General features: G+C 39.8%; 1 protein-coding gene across 2 annotated transcripts in view; it reads right to left on the bottom strand.

Annotated features, from left to right (window-relative positions):
• FBN1 (fibrillin 1) overlaps positions 1 to 16,475 on the bottom strand; it is a 258,581-nt gene that overhangs the window by 9,594 nt on the left and 232,512 nt on the right. For both annotated transcript variants that reach the window (XM_085011361.1, NM_001001771.1), the window contains 7 exon segments: positions 14,479 to 14,604; positions 13,697 to 13,903; positions 11,767 to 11,892; positions 11,393 to 11,515; positions 8,613 to 8,729; positions 8,227 to 8,355; positions 7,341 to 7,460 (listed from right to left, as the gene is read on the bottom strand). In XM_085011361.1, coding sequence (XP_084867487.1) covers positions 7,341 to 7,460; positions 8,227 to 8,355; positions 8,613 to 8,729; positions 11,393 to 11,515; positions 11,767 to 11,892; positions 13,697 to 13,903; positions 14,479 to 14,604 — 948 coding nt within the window.

Raw genomic sequence — 16,475 nt, 5'->3', positions numbered from 1 at the left:
TTCATCTTTTCAGGATATGTGCCCAGGAGAGGGATTGCTGGATGATACGGTAGATCTATTTTTAGTTTTTAAGAAACCTCCATTCCGTTTTCCATAGCGGTTGTGTGTTTACATTCCCCACAACAGTGCAGGAATTTTCTCCAAACTCTCTTTAGCATTTATTATTTGTAGACTTTCTGATGATAGTCATTCTGACCATTGTGACAATACCTTGTAGTTTTGATTTGTGTAAACAAGTAGCAGTGCTGAGCATCTTTTCTGGTGCCTGTTGGCCAGCTGTATGTCTTGTTTGGAGAAAGGACTATTTGAGTTATCTGCCTACCTTTTGAATTTTTTTTATGGCCACACCCATGGCTAATGGAAGTCTCTGGGCCAGGGATTGAATCCAAGCCACAGCTGCCACCTATGCCGGTGGCTGGGCTGGGGATCAACTGCTGCTGCAGTTGGATTCTTTACTAAATTTTTTGCTTTTTAGAGCTGTACCTGTGGCATATGGAAGTTCCCAGGCTAGGGGTAGAATCAGAGCTTACTGCTGCCAGCATATGCCACAGCCACAGCAACATGGAATCTGAGCTGCATCTTGTGACCTACACCTCAGCTCATGGCAACAGCAGATCCCCAACCCACTGAGCAAGGCTAGGGATCGAAGCATATCCTCACGGATACTAGTCAGATTTATTTCCGCTGCACCACAAGAGGAATTCCATGCAGTTGGATTATTAACTCACTGCACCATAGTGGGAACTCCTGGCTGTCGGTTTTTTTTTTTTTTTTTTGAATACTGAGTTGTAGGAGCTATTTGTATATTTTGGAGATTCTTAGTTGTGTCATTTTCAAATATTTTCTCCCATTCTATAGATTGTCTTTTCATTTCGCTGATGATTTCCTTTTCTGTACAATAGCTTCTAACTTTGATTAGGAATATCTTTTGTTTATTTTGGCTTTTATTTCTTTTATCTTGATAGACTTAACCAAGAGAAATACTGCTGTGATTTATGTCCAAGAATGTTTTGCCTCCACTTTCTTTTAGGAGTTTTATGGTGTCACGTCTTATATTTAGGTCTTTAAATCATCTTGAGTTTATTTTTGTATATGGTGTGGAGTGTTCTAATTTCATTGATTTACATGTAGCTGTCCAGATTTCCCAGCACCACTTGGATTGTTTTTTCTCCATTGACTGTAGGTGTGTGGGTATATTTCTGGGGGCTATCTGTTCCATTGATCTGTATGTCTGTTTTTGTGCCAATACCATACTGGATTGATTATTGCATTGTTTTAACATAAATAGTCTGAATTCTGGAAGGATTATGCCTCCAGCTTGTATATTTTCCTCAGGATTGTTTTGGAAATTCTGGGTCTTTGGTGGTTCTGCATAACTTTTAGGATTATTTTTCCTAGTTCTGTGGAAAATGTCATGGATATTTGAATAGGGATTGCATTAGTCTATAGATTGCTTTGGGTAGTATGGCCACTTTAACAATATTCTGCCAGTCTAAGAACATGGGCTATCTTTCTGTTTCTCTGAATCATCTTCAATTCCTTTATCGGTGTTTTATAGTTTTCATCATATAGATCTTTCACCTCCTTGGTAAAGTTTATTCCTAGGTATTGTATTATATTTTGGGTGCAATTTTAAACAGGAATTTTTTTGCTTTCTCTTTCTAATATTTCATTGTTGGTGTAAAGAAATGTAATAGATTTCTGTATGTAATCTTGTATCTGCTACCTTGCTTCATTCATTTATTAATTCAGCAGGTTTGGGGTGGAGTTTTTAGGGTTCTCTGTATAAAGTATCATGTCATCTGCAAATAGTGACAGTTTTTCTTATTCCTTCCAATTTGGATATATTTTATTTCTTGTCTGATTGCTGTGGCTAGGACTTCCAATACTATGGTGGAGTGAGAAGTGATGAGAGTGTGCATCCTTCCTTGCCTTGTTCCTGAATTTAGCAGGAAGGCTTTCAGCTTTTCATTATTGAATATGTTGGCTGTTACTTATCATAAATGGCTTTTATTATGTTGAGATATATTCCCTCTATATCCACTTGGTAATTTTTTTTTTTGTATTTTTAGGGCTACATCCATGGCATTTGAAGGTTTCCAGGCTAGGGGTCTAATTGGAGCTATATCTGCCGGCCTATGCCACAGCCTCAGCAATGCCAGATCTGAGCCATGTCTGAGACCTACACCACAGCTCACAGCAATGCCAGATCCTTAATCCACTGAGCAAGGCCAGGGGTTGAACTTGTGTTCTCATGGATACTAGTCATATTCTTTTCCACTGAGCCTATGAAAAGAACTCCTGGTTAAATTTTTTTATCATGGACGGATGTTGAACTTAATCAAAGGCTTTTTTTAATGCATCTGTTGAGATGATCATTTGGTTTTTACCTTTCCTTTTCTTGGTGTGGTGTAACACACTGAATTTGTGTGTGTTGAACCATCTTTGTGACCCTGGGATGAATCCAACTTGATCATTGTGTTTGATCCTTTTTATGTATTGTTGCATTTAGTTTGCTAATATTTTTGAGGATTTTTGCATCTATTTCCTTCCAAGATATTGGCCTATAATTTCCTTATTGTGTAGTGTCTTTCTCTGGTTTTGACATCATGGTGATGGTGGCTTCATAGAACAAATTTAGGAGTGTTCCTTCTTCAATCTTTTGAAATAGTTTAAGAAGGTTAGGATAAGTTCTTCTTGCTATATTTGGTATAATTTCTTAATGAAGCCATCTGGTCCTGGACTTTTGTTTGCAGGGAATCTTTTTCATTACAAATTCCATTTTACTTACTGTGATTGGTCTGTTAAAATTATCTGTTTCTTCTTGACTCAATTTTGGCAGGCTGTATGTTTCTAGAAACTTGTCCATTTCTTCCAGTCCAATTTGTCAGCATATAACTGTTCATAGTTTTCTCTTAGATTTTTTTTTTGATTCCTGTAGTATCACTTATTTCTTTTCTTTCATTTTTTATTTGGTTTATTTAGGTCCTCTCTCTTTTCTTCTTGGTGAGCCTGGCTAGAGGTTTGTCAATTTTGTTTATCTTTTCAAAAAACATTCCCATTGTGGTTCAGAGGGTTAGGAACCCGAATGTAGTATCCAGGAGGATGTGGGTTCAAAGCCTGGCCTTGCTCAGTAGATTAAGGATCTGGCATTGCAGCGAGCTGCAGCATAGGTCACAGACATGGATCAGATCTGGTGTTGCTGTGGCTATGGCATAGGCTGGCAGCTGCAGCTCTGATTCAGCTCCTAGCCTGGGAACTTCCACATGTTGCAAGCATGGCCCTAAAAAAGGGGGGGTGCTCTTGGTTTTATTGATTGATTTTTGATCTTCATTTTTTTTCCACTCTGATCTTTATTATTTTCTTTGCTGACTTTGGGTTTTGCTTTTTTTTCTAATTCTTCTAGGTGGTAAGTTAGGTTGTTAATATTTGAGATTTTTTTGTTTTGTGAGGAAGGCTTATACTGTGAACTTTCCTCTTCAAATTGCTTTTGCTGGATCTGATAGACTGTGTAAGGTTGTCATTGTCTGTCTCCAGATATTTTCTAATTTCCTCTTTGATTCACTGTTGACCCATTGGTTTTTTAGTAGTATATTGTTTAGTCTCCATGTGTTCATTTTTTTGCCATTTTTCTTTCTGTGGTTGGTTTCCAGTTTCATACCATTGTGGTCAGAAAAAATGCTTGAAACAATTTCTATGCTCTTAGATTTGTTGAGGCTTGTTTTGTGACCTAATATGTGGTCTCTTCTAGAGAATATTCCATGCATGCTTGGAAAGAATGTGTATTCTGGTGGAGTTTTTTGGTTAAATTAAAAAATTTTTTTTTGGATGTAGTGTTCTGTAAATATCAATTAACTCCAACTGGTCAGTTGTGTCATTTAGGGTCTCTGTTGCCTAATCTGGAAGATCTGTCCATTGATGTCAATAGGGTGTTAAAGTCTCCCACTATTATTGTATTCCTATCAGTTTCTCCCTTTATATCTTTTAGTTTTTGCTTTGTATGTTCAGGTGCTTCTATATTGGGTGTATATGTTAATAAGTATAATATCCTCTTCTTGTGTTGCTTTATCACTATATGATTTATTTCCTTGTCTTTATTTATGGAATAAATAAAGCCTATTTTGTCTGATGTGAGAATTGCTGACTGTGTTTTGTTCATTATTCTGTCTTCCAGATCACTTATTCATTCTTCTGAGTCATTTAGTCTGCTATTCATTTTTTCTAGATGTTTTGAATATCAACAATGAGTTATCTAATTTTGACTAGTTCCTCTTTATAGTTTCTACTTTATTGTTATAGTAATATACATTTCTATTGATAACACTTTTTAATTCTTTAGGATTTGTGTTACCTCCTTTTTGAACTGAGGTCTAGTAGACTGATGAAATCTATTTAATGATGTGTTCTTTCAGAGGTTCTATTTTTTTTTTCTGGCATGTGGAAGTTTCTTGGGCCAGGGATCGAACCCACACCACAACAGTGGCCCAAGCCACTGCAGTGATTATGCTGGATCCTTAACCCACCATGCCACAAGAGATCTCCTCTGTTTTTCCTTTAGTTGGAAGTGATTCCTTGGCCTTTTCATTTTACTTAAATGTTTCTTCTAAATTCATAGAGTAAATTATCTATGGTGGTCTGGAAGGCATGTTTTTAGTATAAGCATCCTGGTATAATATGTGTGAGGCCAGTATTTTTGGTGCAGTGGCTATTTTTTCATATGGATGCCAGCCACGTCTTTTCTCAGAGTGTGCTCACTGTTACTCCCTTGATAGGAAATATGACTAGTGTTGTGGTAGCCAAACCCTGCACTAGATGTTATGTGGTGTCTCCTCTTTGCTCTGTGGCTGTTATAGCCTTGTTAGGGGTGGTGTCTGTTCCCAAGTTGTCGGAGTAGAAGCCCTGAGGGTCAGGTTTCATAAGGCACCATTGCCCTTGGGTGCATGCTGTATTCTAAAGGAGGTGACCACTAGCAAGTGAGGCCTTTATGGTCACAGAAAACCTATGTGCCACCTACACAGGTGTCCACCGTTCTGCCAAGAAAAACAGCCCAAGATTGTATCCCTTTCTCTGTTGTGTTCATCCTAGAGCTAGTGCTAGGCTGTGTTGTGGTATAGGCTGGTTCTGTGGGCTGCAGTACTGTGGATGCAGGAATGGAGGTGGTTACATGGCTCTCTGGACCTGGGCTGCCTCTGTGGCAAACCTCTCCCAGGATTTGGCTCCCTGCTGTGGTGTGGAAGAGGTGGAGCCAGAGCGCTCCTGCTAGGGCTTGTCAACCCAAGCCAGAGATGTGTTTCTGTGGTACCACCTGGTGTGCGCTGACAAAGTCTGCTGTTGCCAGACCCCCTGCTGTATGTGTGCTGACAATGAGCTCTGTGGTTCACCCAGATCACATCCCATGCTGCTGAGGCTATCTCTTTGCAGCTAGACCAAGTCCTCTCCCAAGGATTGTCTACTGATATTTAGCACCTAGACACTGCTTGTGCTGGCAGCTCTATCCGATGCATGTTTCAGACTGAGAAGTGGCAAGGTGGTTGTCATCAGCCCTGGTCTCTCTCCATCATGAGTGCTAGCAAGTCAGCATGTGTGCAAGCCTCACAAACAGAGTCCAGGCCCCTCCATCTGTCCCAGCAGGCCTCCAAGCAGGCAAAGAGGTTTCCCAGGGTGAGGGCTGTCTCGTCCACCTTCCCCCCTTCACAGATCATCCCAGGGGCTCCAGTCCCATCCTAATGCTTTATTCTTCTTTTTTTTCCCCATCCTACCAGTTACATGAAGCTTCAAGCTTTCTTGAAGCTTGAGTTGAATAAGAGATCCTCTGCCAGTTTCCAGTGGTTTTCCGTGAGAGCTGCTCCACATGTAGATGTATTTTTGATGTATTTGCCAGGGGGAAGTGAGCTCCACAGCCTCCTATTCTGCCATCTTGATCCTCCTCTCTCTACTTCTTGCAAGACTTTTTCTTCTACAAGTATCACCCAGGATATGATCTTCACAGGGCCAAAGTAGAATCTCCAGGCAACAAGGGCATGACCTGGCCATCTCTACTATCTCTAGACGGAATGTAGGAAGAGGATGGTAGCATCCAGTAGTAGTTGACCTAACCTCTTTTATACTCTTCTCCACAACTCCAGACTCATTCAGGGGACCTACATAATAAGGGCAGACAGGCTCATACGCTAGGTATTGAATCAACAAGGCTAACGCTGGAAGTTCTATAAATGGTGTCAGAAACCGGTGATGAACAGCCAAGACCTCCCTGAGCTGATAATGAGCAAAGGCATTTTTATTAAAACCAGACAGCTATTCAGCAAGTTGTGTAGCCTAAACTCTAGTACTGGGGTCATTTTAGACAACTCTACTCATCTCTGCAAAACAGTGTCTTCTCTTGCAAAGAATCAAACCAGAGGAGAGAGATACATTTTTGATAAATGAACATAGACCCAATTTGGAGGAAAGTCAAGCATTGCAACGTGAAGCTACATCCAGGATGCAGTCACTTTTTTGTTTTTGCCAAAGAGAGTGGTAGCTGAACAGGTCACCAGAGCACCAAGCTTGCAATGCTGCTTGCTTGCTACGAAAAAAAACAAGTGAAGGCAACGCTAGAAAGGCAGCCCTAAAACATGAAATTAAGAGCTTTGGGTCCTTACCAAAGAACCGATAAGGACAGACTGCCTTCCCTCCCTGGGCTTTCAGGCCTTCATCAATAAAACAAAGGGCTTGGGCTAAATGGATTGGAGTCTCTCTAAACTTGCACTGTTGGGATTCTCTGATTCACATTGAGAGTTATTTTCCCATGACACCATGGAATCAAAAAAATTTTTCATTTTGAGAGAATCTGTGCAACTTCCTTAATTTTCAGAAGAATTTGATAATCCTGAAAAAATTTGCCATGTTTGCTGCTTGCATTCTGCCCTAAAGACATGTAATGCTGAATGGACCCACTTTTGCTTCTGAAGGCCAGAAGCTGCTCAAAATAGCCTCTAGCTCGTAATAGCCTCTAGCTGGCTGGTAGTTTTCAGTTAGAAGCAAGATTTTGTTGGCCTTTAAGGTGAAGAGAACTCCATTGTGGGCTGATGGCCAGCAGTGAAGCAAAGAGCAAGAGGATACTGGTAATCTAGGAATTCTGAAGGAATTTCATTTCAAATATCCTCAAAGTACCCCTTATTTTCTTAATTTGATATTCTGCAGAGGCCATAGCTTCCATCTAGTTTCAACCTCTTTTTAAGGACAACTTAGAAAGAGTATTGCTTCAATGACAAGTTGTTAAAGTTTTCAGAAAGAAAGCAGTATTCTGACTGATAGGAGCTGATAGCAATTCATTTTGTTAACAGGGGAAAAGTACTTGCCAACACACTGGTTCCACTGGTAGTGCTGGAGATACCCCTGAGGGCAGCTGCACCTGTAGCCCCCGATGATGTTCTGGCAGCCGTGCTGGCAGCGGTGGTTTCCTTCACACTCGTCCACATCTGAAAAAAAAGGCAGAGTCATCTTTTGGTCACAATCAATGCTTGTCGTAGAGGCTTTCTCTGAAGCAACATTTATATGCATGCTAAAGTGAAAGGCAATTATAGTAAGAAATCTAACCCCTAAAAAATTATTCTACCACCCAAAACTTCAAGAGTATTTACCCTGGAGCTTTTGATAAGTCCAAGGAGGAAAACCTTCCTATAAAGGTAAAATCCACAAATAAAAATAATGAAGAAACTAATGCAAGATACAAGAGTACTCTATGGGATAGCTGTGTAAATTATTTGTATTTCCTTATTTGTGCCAGAATTAGAAACCAAAATGTCAATACAAAAACAGAGTCCTAAAAAATAACTTGGAAACTTTTAAGTATACATTAGCAGAAGAGTTACTCTTCATATATTTGATTCACATTGAGAGAATCCTTTTAACACTGTGGACCTAATGGCTAGAAAATTAATCAAAGTCAGGAATCTAGCTATTTTTCTTGAGGGTCATTCTCCATTATACTAAATTAATAACTTGAGCAGAAAAAATCTTGTTATACTTAGGAAAAGCAAGTGTTATGGACATGATCAAGCATGAAACAGGAGATGCATCTGTGGGACCTGTGCAAACTAAATGAAACATTTCCTATCCTCTGCTGGTTGTCTCCCTGTGCTCAGTTCTGATGTCTCATAGAGGACAATAATGCAGGCATGGATAGTCACTTAAGCCACCTCCACAAGGATGGACCAGCTGGATCAAGCTGAGGGCGAAACTCACCTTCACAGCTGGCGCCACTCTGATCAAGTGAGAATCCTCGCTGGCATTCACAAGTGAAGCTTCCAGGAGTATTTTGGCAAATGCCCTTAGCCCCACACAGGTTGATGTCAGAAGTGCATTCATTGTTATCTGTAAGAAGCAATGGGGGGAAGGAAAAGGTTCGACTTCCCTGAAGCTCTCTTTGTGTTGTTGAAAAGGAAGAGAGAAGGGTGATTTGCTCAGAAAAGGCCAAGTGAAGTCATTAACTTTTCCAATACATGCACACACATACCAGAACTCACCTATTTTTTTTTAATATAATCTTATTCCAACAGCAGAAGCGTTTGGAAAACAATCTGTCAGAGGAACAGCTACACTCCATACAGGGATTTTCCCCTCCCACTTACCAATGCAGGCAGTATGGTGCTGGGTAAATCCAGGAGGACATTTGCAAGCGAAGCTGCCAATGGTATTGACACACAGAAACTGGCAGTTGTGCTGCTTAGTTGCACACTCATCGAGATCTACAAGAAAATGCAAGATGGAGACTGGGATTAAGCTGAAGCCCAAGTACCTAGAAGCTGCCCTGGGAAGCAGCTCTGAGTTTTCATTTCTACATCTCAAATGACCTGGTCAGAGCAGAACCACAGCAAATGGCTAGGAGGAACCCAGGAGATAAGGGTTTGAAAGATAAAATGAGGTTCCAAATGAGACCCCAAAATGCAGTTCTTTGGGGATCCAATTCCTTTTAGTTATAGGAATGCAGGAATTTCTCAACAAAGATATGTCAAATAAGTTATAAAATTTAAATAAATTGCAAAATGAAGTAAAGGATTAACTCTCAAAAATTTCCAGAACATTGAAAATATGTATTCAAGTTGAAATATAAAAAGAAATGTTGAGGCTGGAAATGAATTTCTTTGCTTGGTTTTTGGCTTCCTGTTTTTAATCTTTTCAGATGAGATGGTCAACCAGATCAAACCAAACAAAAACGACTTCTTTGTTTAGAGATTCTCCTTTGGATAAAAGAGAATTAAGCAATCAGGAGGAAGGAAACAAACAAAAATATTCTGATAAGCTTAACAGCATTTTAAAAAAAAACCTTTCTACAGTATTTATCCAATATTGTTTTCCCCTTCTCAATGAAACCCTCAGCTTTGAAAGGGCCTCTTTCCTCACTGTGGGAACTTGTAAGCTCATTCTGAACTGCGTTGCTATTTAAAACCTTCAAGAGATATAAAAGTGTATTCCAGCTTTTTAATTAAATTTTAATGGGAAAAAACCCAACCCACAGTGAATTCAGGAATCTACCTACCTTCTTTCCTGCTTGGCTGTCTGCCTACCTCCCTTTCTTGTGATCTTTTATCACTGAGCAGAACTGTGCTTGGAGCTGCAGGTCAGTGCCAGTTCCTGGCTAGAGTAATATCTGGAGTGGACCTAACTGAAAGAACTGCCCATATTTCTCCCAGTGCTGACATCTCTTAAAATGGAGCCAATTTTATGCTCTTTCCACTACTGAGGAGGTGCTGTTTCTGCTTTTCTGGTTTCTGCATTATTGACAGCTATGTCTCCGGCCAGCAGGTGACCTGCCCTCTCTATGACCCACCATCACACATTTGCTGAAGATTACCTGCAAACAGGTGAGGCGGACAGCTTGGTGATTTCACATCCAGGAATATCTTTTTTTTTTCTCTTACCACCTCTTATTTGGATCCTACCCATCTCTTATGGGCCAAGTGCTGGTCCCACATTTCCTCTGGGGCCATCCTCCTAGCCTCTTTCCTCTGTTTCAATAGTACCTGTACCTGCACCACTCATTTTGCTATTGAGTCATATATACCAAGTATATAGAAGAACTTAGACCTTATGAGAAGAATAGGAGAAAAGGACTTATACTGTAAATACATCTATACAAATCATATAGCTGCTTTTTCTATACCTTAAACCGTAAAGCGAGCATTATAAATGCTTTATATACATTGTGAAAGAACATAATTACTAACATACATTTTCTTCCCTCACAAGTTAGAAAAAATGCTGTAAATTTGTTTTGCTTGTTAGAAATAATATACACACAGATATTTTTTCTTCTAAATTTGGTTTTTCATTCCCATGATGAAGTTTGTACTCTGAATTGTAGCCTTACCCTTCCCAGAACTTACTGTGATCCACAGATGTAGAATAAGTTCTATGTTTAAGGAGAACAAAGCTATGAGCCACTCTTTGTTTAAGACAGCATTTTCGAGTAGCTCTCTCAATTTCCTCTCCCCAAATTACAGGATTATATAGGATTCATTGTTCATGTGTTATCCTGTATTACCTGCCTTTTGACTCTCTCCCTTTCAGCAGACAGGAATGAGGGAGGGCCCTACTTCTCTTTGCTCTCCTCTTCCACTCCATCCTATCGTTTAACTTCCTTTGTTTCCCTTTTTCTCCTTCCACGCTTCATGGTAGAATGTGCTAACTCCTATTCTGCCATCTGGTCTACCTTTCCTTCTCCAAATCCCTCATTTTTCAAATTATCGTTAACTCTGACTCATTTGTGCTATTCATTCAACATGCGAAATTCTTCTTGGTGGGGTAGATATTTACAAGAGTAAATTTATACCAATAAAATCTTGCAAAGGATAACATCTATGAGGAGTTTCTGCATAGAGTTTTGCTGTTTCTTAATTCTTTGTGATATTTACTTCTCAAGCTGCTGGAGGGCAGGAATGGCCCTATTTTGCAGGACAAAAACCTGGACAAAGTGGGTACTTAGGTACAAGGTTCTCTAGGGTCATGACATTGATTAATGTGAGCCAGGCAGGACCATGATGGAGATGTAAGCTATATTATTGTTTGAATAGATTGATTACATCCTTTCTGCTTCCTACATTGTGTTAAGGTAATCAGTTAGGTATCTCGAGCCTTGGAGAGCTGGCCCTGCTGTCTCTGAGACCCTCATGGATGTTCTCCATGGATACCCTTGGGGCCGGCAGTGAGGATGGCTGCTGCCACTGGTCATCTGCAACCTCCCTGGCCTCAGCCTGCCTCCATCCAGCATAGGAGGTGTGTCAGAGGGAGACCCCAGGGCAGCCCTGACCCCAAGGCAGCACCTTGTGCCTATGGATCCCTCAAAGGCAAAGGGATATATATCCCCGTGCCCCTGCGGCAGATGAGTGGGAGAAGGCAAGTGCTACTTTACCTTTACAGCTTCTTCCATCTTCCTGCAGGATGTAGCCTTTCGGGCATGAACACTGGTAACTCCCTTCTGTGTTCTTACAGATAAAGTTGCAGGGCTTGGGAGCCTGGTTGCACTCGTTAAGATCTATTATCAAAGAGATACAGTGTGACTGCCCATCTAAAAAGATAGGTAAATGCTCAATACCCACAGTACCTAACAAAGAATCTTAGTTTTGAGGAAAGAAAAGGTAAACTCTATGCAATCTTTGATCATTGTTTTATGCTTCCTCATGAAATTACACAGGCTTTTTAGAGTTTTGGTTTGAGGTTTTTTTTGTTTTTGTTTTTGCTGTAATGTACAATTTCTACCCAGGAATGAACCAACAGAACACTTACCTACACAGGCAGTTCCAGTAATATCTGGAGTGTAGCCAGTTTTACAAATGCAATGATATGATCCTCTGTCATTGATACATTCCCCATTTCGGCAAACATCATGAATAACCTTGCACTCATCAATATCTATAATTTAATAAATAAAAATTAAAATTAGAAAGATATTATCAAATGGATGACATTAATATGTAGGGGTCATTTCACTGTAAATACTAAAACTGTGTTACTATATTATGGACCTAAGAAATTAAACCAAAGGGATGACAGCATAAATTTAATATGTAATAGTAACATATTAAAATGTAAATGAATAACTTCATTAGACTATAAGAGAAAGCTTAAAAAATCACTCTTCTAACTTTTTGTTTTCCTCTTTTGGGTCCAAAGAACAACCATCTCATCTAGACTTAACTCCTGCTCCATCTCATGCCATCAGTCTTACCTCCTTGCAGACATCTCATAAGTGAATCATAGCAGTAGATCCTTTCGATAAGGAAATAGTGTTTTCTTCTAATAGAGAATGCCCAAATTAAGAAGGAAAGTTTTTTTTCTATTTTTTTTGTTGTGTTTAAAGTTAATACTGAAAAATAACAAGTAGCATAATATCAGAGAAATGGGGCCAAATTTCCCTCCTTTGGTAAGGGAGGCACTAGTGGATCACTGGGAGGGGTTTTTGCAGCCTGCTAAGGAAGAGAGACCCTTAGTCACAACTCCACCGTAGGGAGAAAGATTTAGTCAGTATGCCCTGTGGGGCATTAAAGACACTGTCCCCCACATCTTGACCCATCTGTTGCTTACTGTTTGGTAAGGTGCCAATACGAAATGAATTCTTAGCTTTTGATTGCCAGAAAACCATTTTTTATCAACAGTTCTTATTTTTCCTGATTTTTCTCAAGTTTACTCTAAAATGCAATAAAGCATAACCCTCATTGGTCTTAAGAAATGAGTCTTTGCACTATCTTGCTTTCACATCCTCTAGAGAATTATAATTGGTTTTGGTCAGTCCATTTAATCTTTCCAGTTCTTTTATCACATCCAGTTCTGTTATCCCACCTTTGGCCACATCTTTCTAACATGAATACAAATTATATTTAATCTTTTTTGTCTCACTTCTGATTGCCTCCCAAGGCGCTCAAAAAGTCTCTCTCCTTTCTCTTTTATGACACTAAAAACAACTGCAGTTACTATTGATAAACATAGGCCTGGAAGTCTTTTTCAGAGCTGCCTCAGACTCTTGACAGCCTCCTCATTCCTCTCAAATTAAAGCAGCTTACACTCTTCCAGATACACTTGTGTCTTAACACAAGGACAGGTTTTCCTCCATACCGAGGGCATTTGTTCCAGGACCCCTTGCGGATAGCAAAACCCATGGACACTCAAGTCCCTTATATAGAATGATGTAACAGTTGGTACACTACAGCTGCAGGTTCAATTAACCTCAGAATGATATCAATCCAGGATTTGTTGAATCTATGGATATGGAACCTGTGCATGTTGAGGGCTGTGTATCAGCCTTCTTTATGTGTCTTTCATGCAAATTGTTCAGACAATTTCATGTTAAAATATATAATGATAGACTAGCTAAGGAATTTAGTGACCATTTATTCCAAAGTTTATCTAAAATATTATATTCTGAGTAACCTGCTAACTGATTTATAACAAATTTCAACTTAAAAAGTTGAGGACTCCTTGGAATGCCATCGTAAGAACCCAAGTACACACAATCATACCAGGGACACTTGGGCAACATGGCCTTGAATATCTAAAATGCCATGATGAAGAATTTTTCTCAAACTAAGCTGGGTTTAGGTAACTCAGCCTATGGCCATATTATAGATTCTGTATTCTCGTCTGTTCTTCATAAAGCAAATTCTGGGCCATAAATGAAGTATCTGATTCATTGGTTAAAAATCAGAACAAAATGAAGTACCTGCTCCATTGGTCATAAACCCTCGGCCGTGGGGGCAGAGTTTTTTGAAGGCCACGGTGCCCTGGAAAGGGCATATCTCACAATGGGGACCCCAGCCTCTCCCTCCATCACAGCAGCATTCAGACTTGGTGACGGGGTTCCTGTTGCTGGAGCCGATCTGACACATGTTTTGGAGCACCTCCGTGAAGCAGTACCCTTCCCGGTTGTCTGGAAGGGACATGATATTGACAACAGGATTTTAGGGAATTTTAGGAGCATAACAGTGTATTCAGAATGTGGTCAGATTAAAAAACCCAAAAAGTATGTAACACTTTACCCTGAGTGAGAAGGAGCAAGAAGGGAAATCTGGAAACATCAGTAAGAGAGAAAGGATGGCTTCTGGGGAAAACAAGACAAGAAATTCAGTAAGTGGGCAGAAAGTCACTGGCCTTAACAACATTATAACTCTTAATCTGCTCCCAGAAATAAAGGAGAATAGTCATGCTATAGAGAGGGGCAGAGAAACATATGGAAACTGATCCTAAGCATCAAGGGCTTAAAAAGGCATCTGAAAAAGAAATTCCAAACAAGTGATGCAGTGATACAATTAGCAAAGGAGGAATGTAGCTTCAGGGTGGTGCTAAGTCCAAAGGACATAAGTCATTGAGTCATCCTCAAAATATGAACATTTTTAACCTTTCCTCAAATTTCAACAGTTTCTATTATTTTAAATAAGATATCTGATTTCAGTGTTCCCAGCGTGGAGGTTGGGGTTACAAAAGCATCCTGTGGTCTGAACTCACCAAGGCACTCGTCTTGGGTAGGGCTGGCCGTGAAGCCATCATTGCACTCGCAGGTATAGCTCCCCCTGGTGTTGAGGCAGCGCCCATTCTCACAGATCCCAGGCTTGGTCTGACATTCATTCTCATCTGCATGGTTTAAAAACAAGAGGAGTCATTGTTCTGCTTTGTACAAAGACAGTTTTTTTTTTTTTTTTTAAATCAGTTTTTTGAATAGGTAACCTATACATGTCTCTAAATCAAAAGGTATAAAAGAATATTCAGCAAGAATGCCCCTCCCTTCCCTTTTTCCCCAGCCACCAAACTCCCTGCCTAGGAAGCAACCAGTGTTTCTGCCAGTTTGTAAAATATCCCTGTAGAAAATGAACTATGCTGTACAAATACAAACATATGTGTATTTATCTCCACCCTTTTAAAAACATAATTGATAGCATTTTTATATACTTATACATAGATGATAGCATTTTAGGTACACTAATATTTTTCACTTAAAATTTAAAACTTTCCATATCTTTAAAGGATTCTCATATGATTACTTTAAATGAACAAAAAAACCCTCAAGATCAATGTGTTGAAGAAATACTACAGAACTTCACTAGAATAATATCTGTGATAGTTTTGACCTGAGAGGGTTTGTCTACACTAATCTTCTGACTTAATGTAGATTATGCTTATTATAATACTTTAACAGTATTAAGTAATCATGATTCAGTCTCCTAGGCTTAAAAGAAGCATTAAAATAGCTGGAGAATCTTATGATTATTTGGAAAGATCATAAATAATTTGCCTAGAGGCTTCCCATCAAGAATAATTCCAAGCCCCTGAAGCAAAGATATCTTTGTGAGAGGCACAGAGTTGGAACATGACATCCAAAGCAATGTTAAAATAGCTTCAGGAGTTCCCATCGTGGCTCAGAAATGAATCTGACTGGCATCCATGAGGACGTAGTTTCAATCCCTGGCCTTGCTCACTGGGTTAAGGATCTGGCGTTGCGATGAGCTGTGATGTAGGTCACAGATATGGCTTGGATCTGGCATAGCTGTGACTGTGGTGCAGGCCAGTGGCTACAGCTCCAATTTGACCCCTAGTCTGGGATCCTCCATATGCCTCAGGTATGGCCCTAAAAAGCCAGAAATAACCAGATTTGCATTCCCAATGTGCCAGCTGCCCCCATACGAGTGAAATCAGAGTATGTGGGGTGGGACCTGAGCTCGCCACGTGATTCCAATGTGCAGCCGAAGGTGAGAACCTCTGATCTAAGAAGATATGGTGTATGATCATAAATCTACATACTTTTCCCATACTTTTTCTTTTTTTTTGGGTAGAGTTGATAGCATGTGGAAGTTCCTGGGGCAGGGATGGAACCAGCACCACAGCAGGGACCTGAGATGTCTCAGTAACAATGCCACATCCTTAACCCACTGCACTACAAAGGAACCTCTCTTTTCTGTGTTTTTAAAGTCTGCTCTTTAACTTCCATTTAATTCCTTATCTTAGAGAGTAAGGGGACAATGAAGTTCTTAAGCTTCTTAATTGACAACATAAACTATGCTTTCCTGATGTCACTGATTATTCAAAAGGAAAAGGATGCATGTGGGTATCTTCTAATACTTTTTCTTATGTTTACTGACTAAAGATCAGAGGTCAGAAAACTTTCTGTAACTAACAGCAATATTATGGTATTGCTATATAATTTATAGCCAGTATTTTAGGCTTTGCAGGCCATACGATCTCTGTTAAAACTACTCTGCTATTGTGGCATGAAGGCAGCCATGGAAAAATAGTGAATGTTTATAGCTATGTTCCAATATAAGTCTATTTACAAAAAGAGGTGATAGGCTGGCAGGCTGAATCTGGTCCTAGGGCTGTGGTTTGCTAGTCCCTGGTCTACTAATGGTTTTGATGCTGGACCCACATTAGAATCACCCAGGGAGCTTTTAAAAATACCAGTGCCTGGGCCTCCCTCTGGACAAGACCAGATTCTCTGGATGTAGATGTTC

Source organism: Sus scrofa, chromosome 1 (assembly GCF_054392235.1).
Source record: "Sus scrofa isolate SSC_HxYL_T2T_F1_AM1 chromosome 1, Sscrofa_HxYL_maternal_Yorkshire_Landrace_v2.0, whole genome shotgun sequence".
Lineage (NCBI taxonomy): Eukaryota > Metazoa > Chordata > Mammalia > Artiodactyla > Suidae > Sus > Sus scrofa.
Note: the sequence above shows the minus strand (reverse complement) of the source record. Positions and strands in the feature narration are given on the sequence as shown.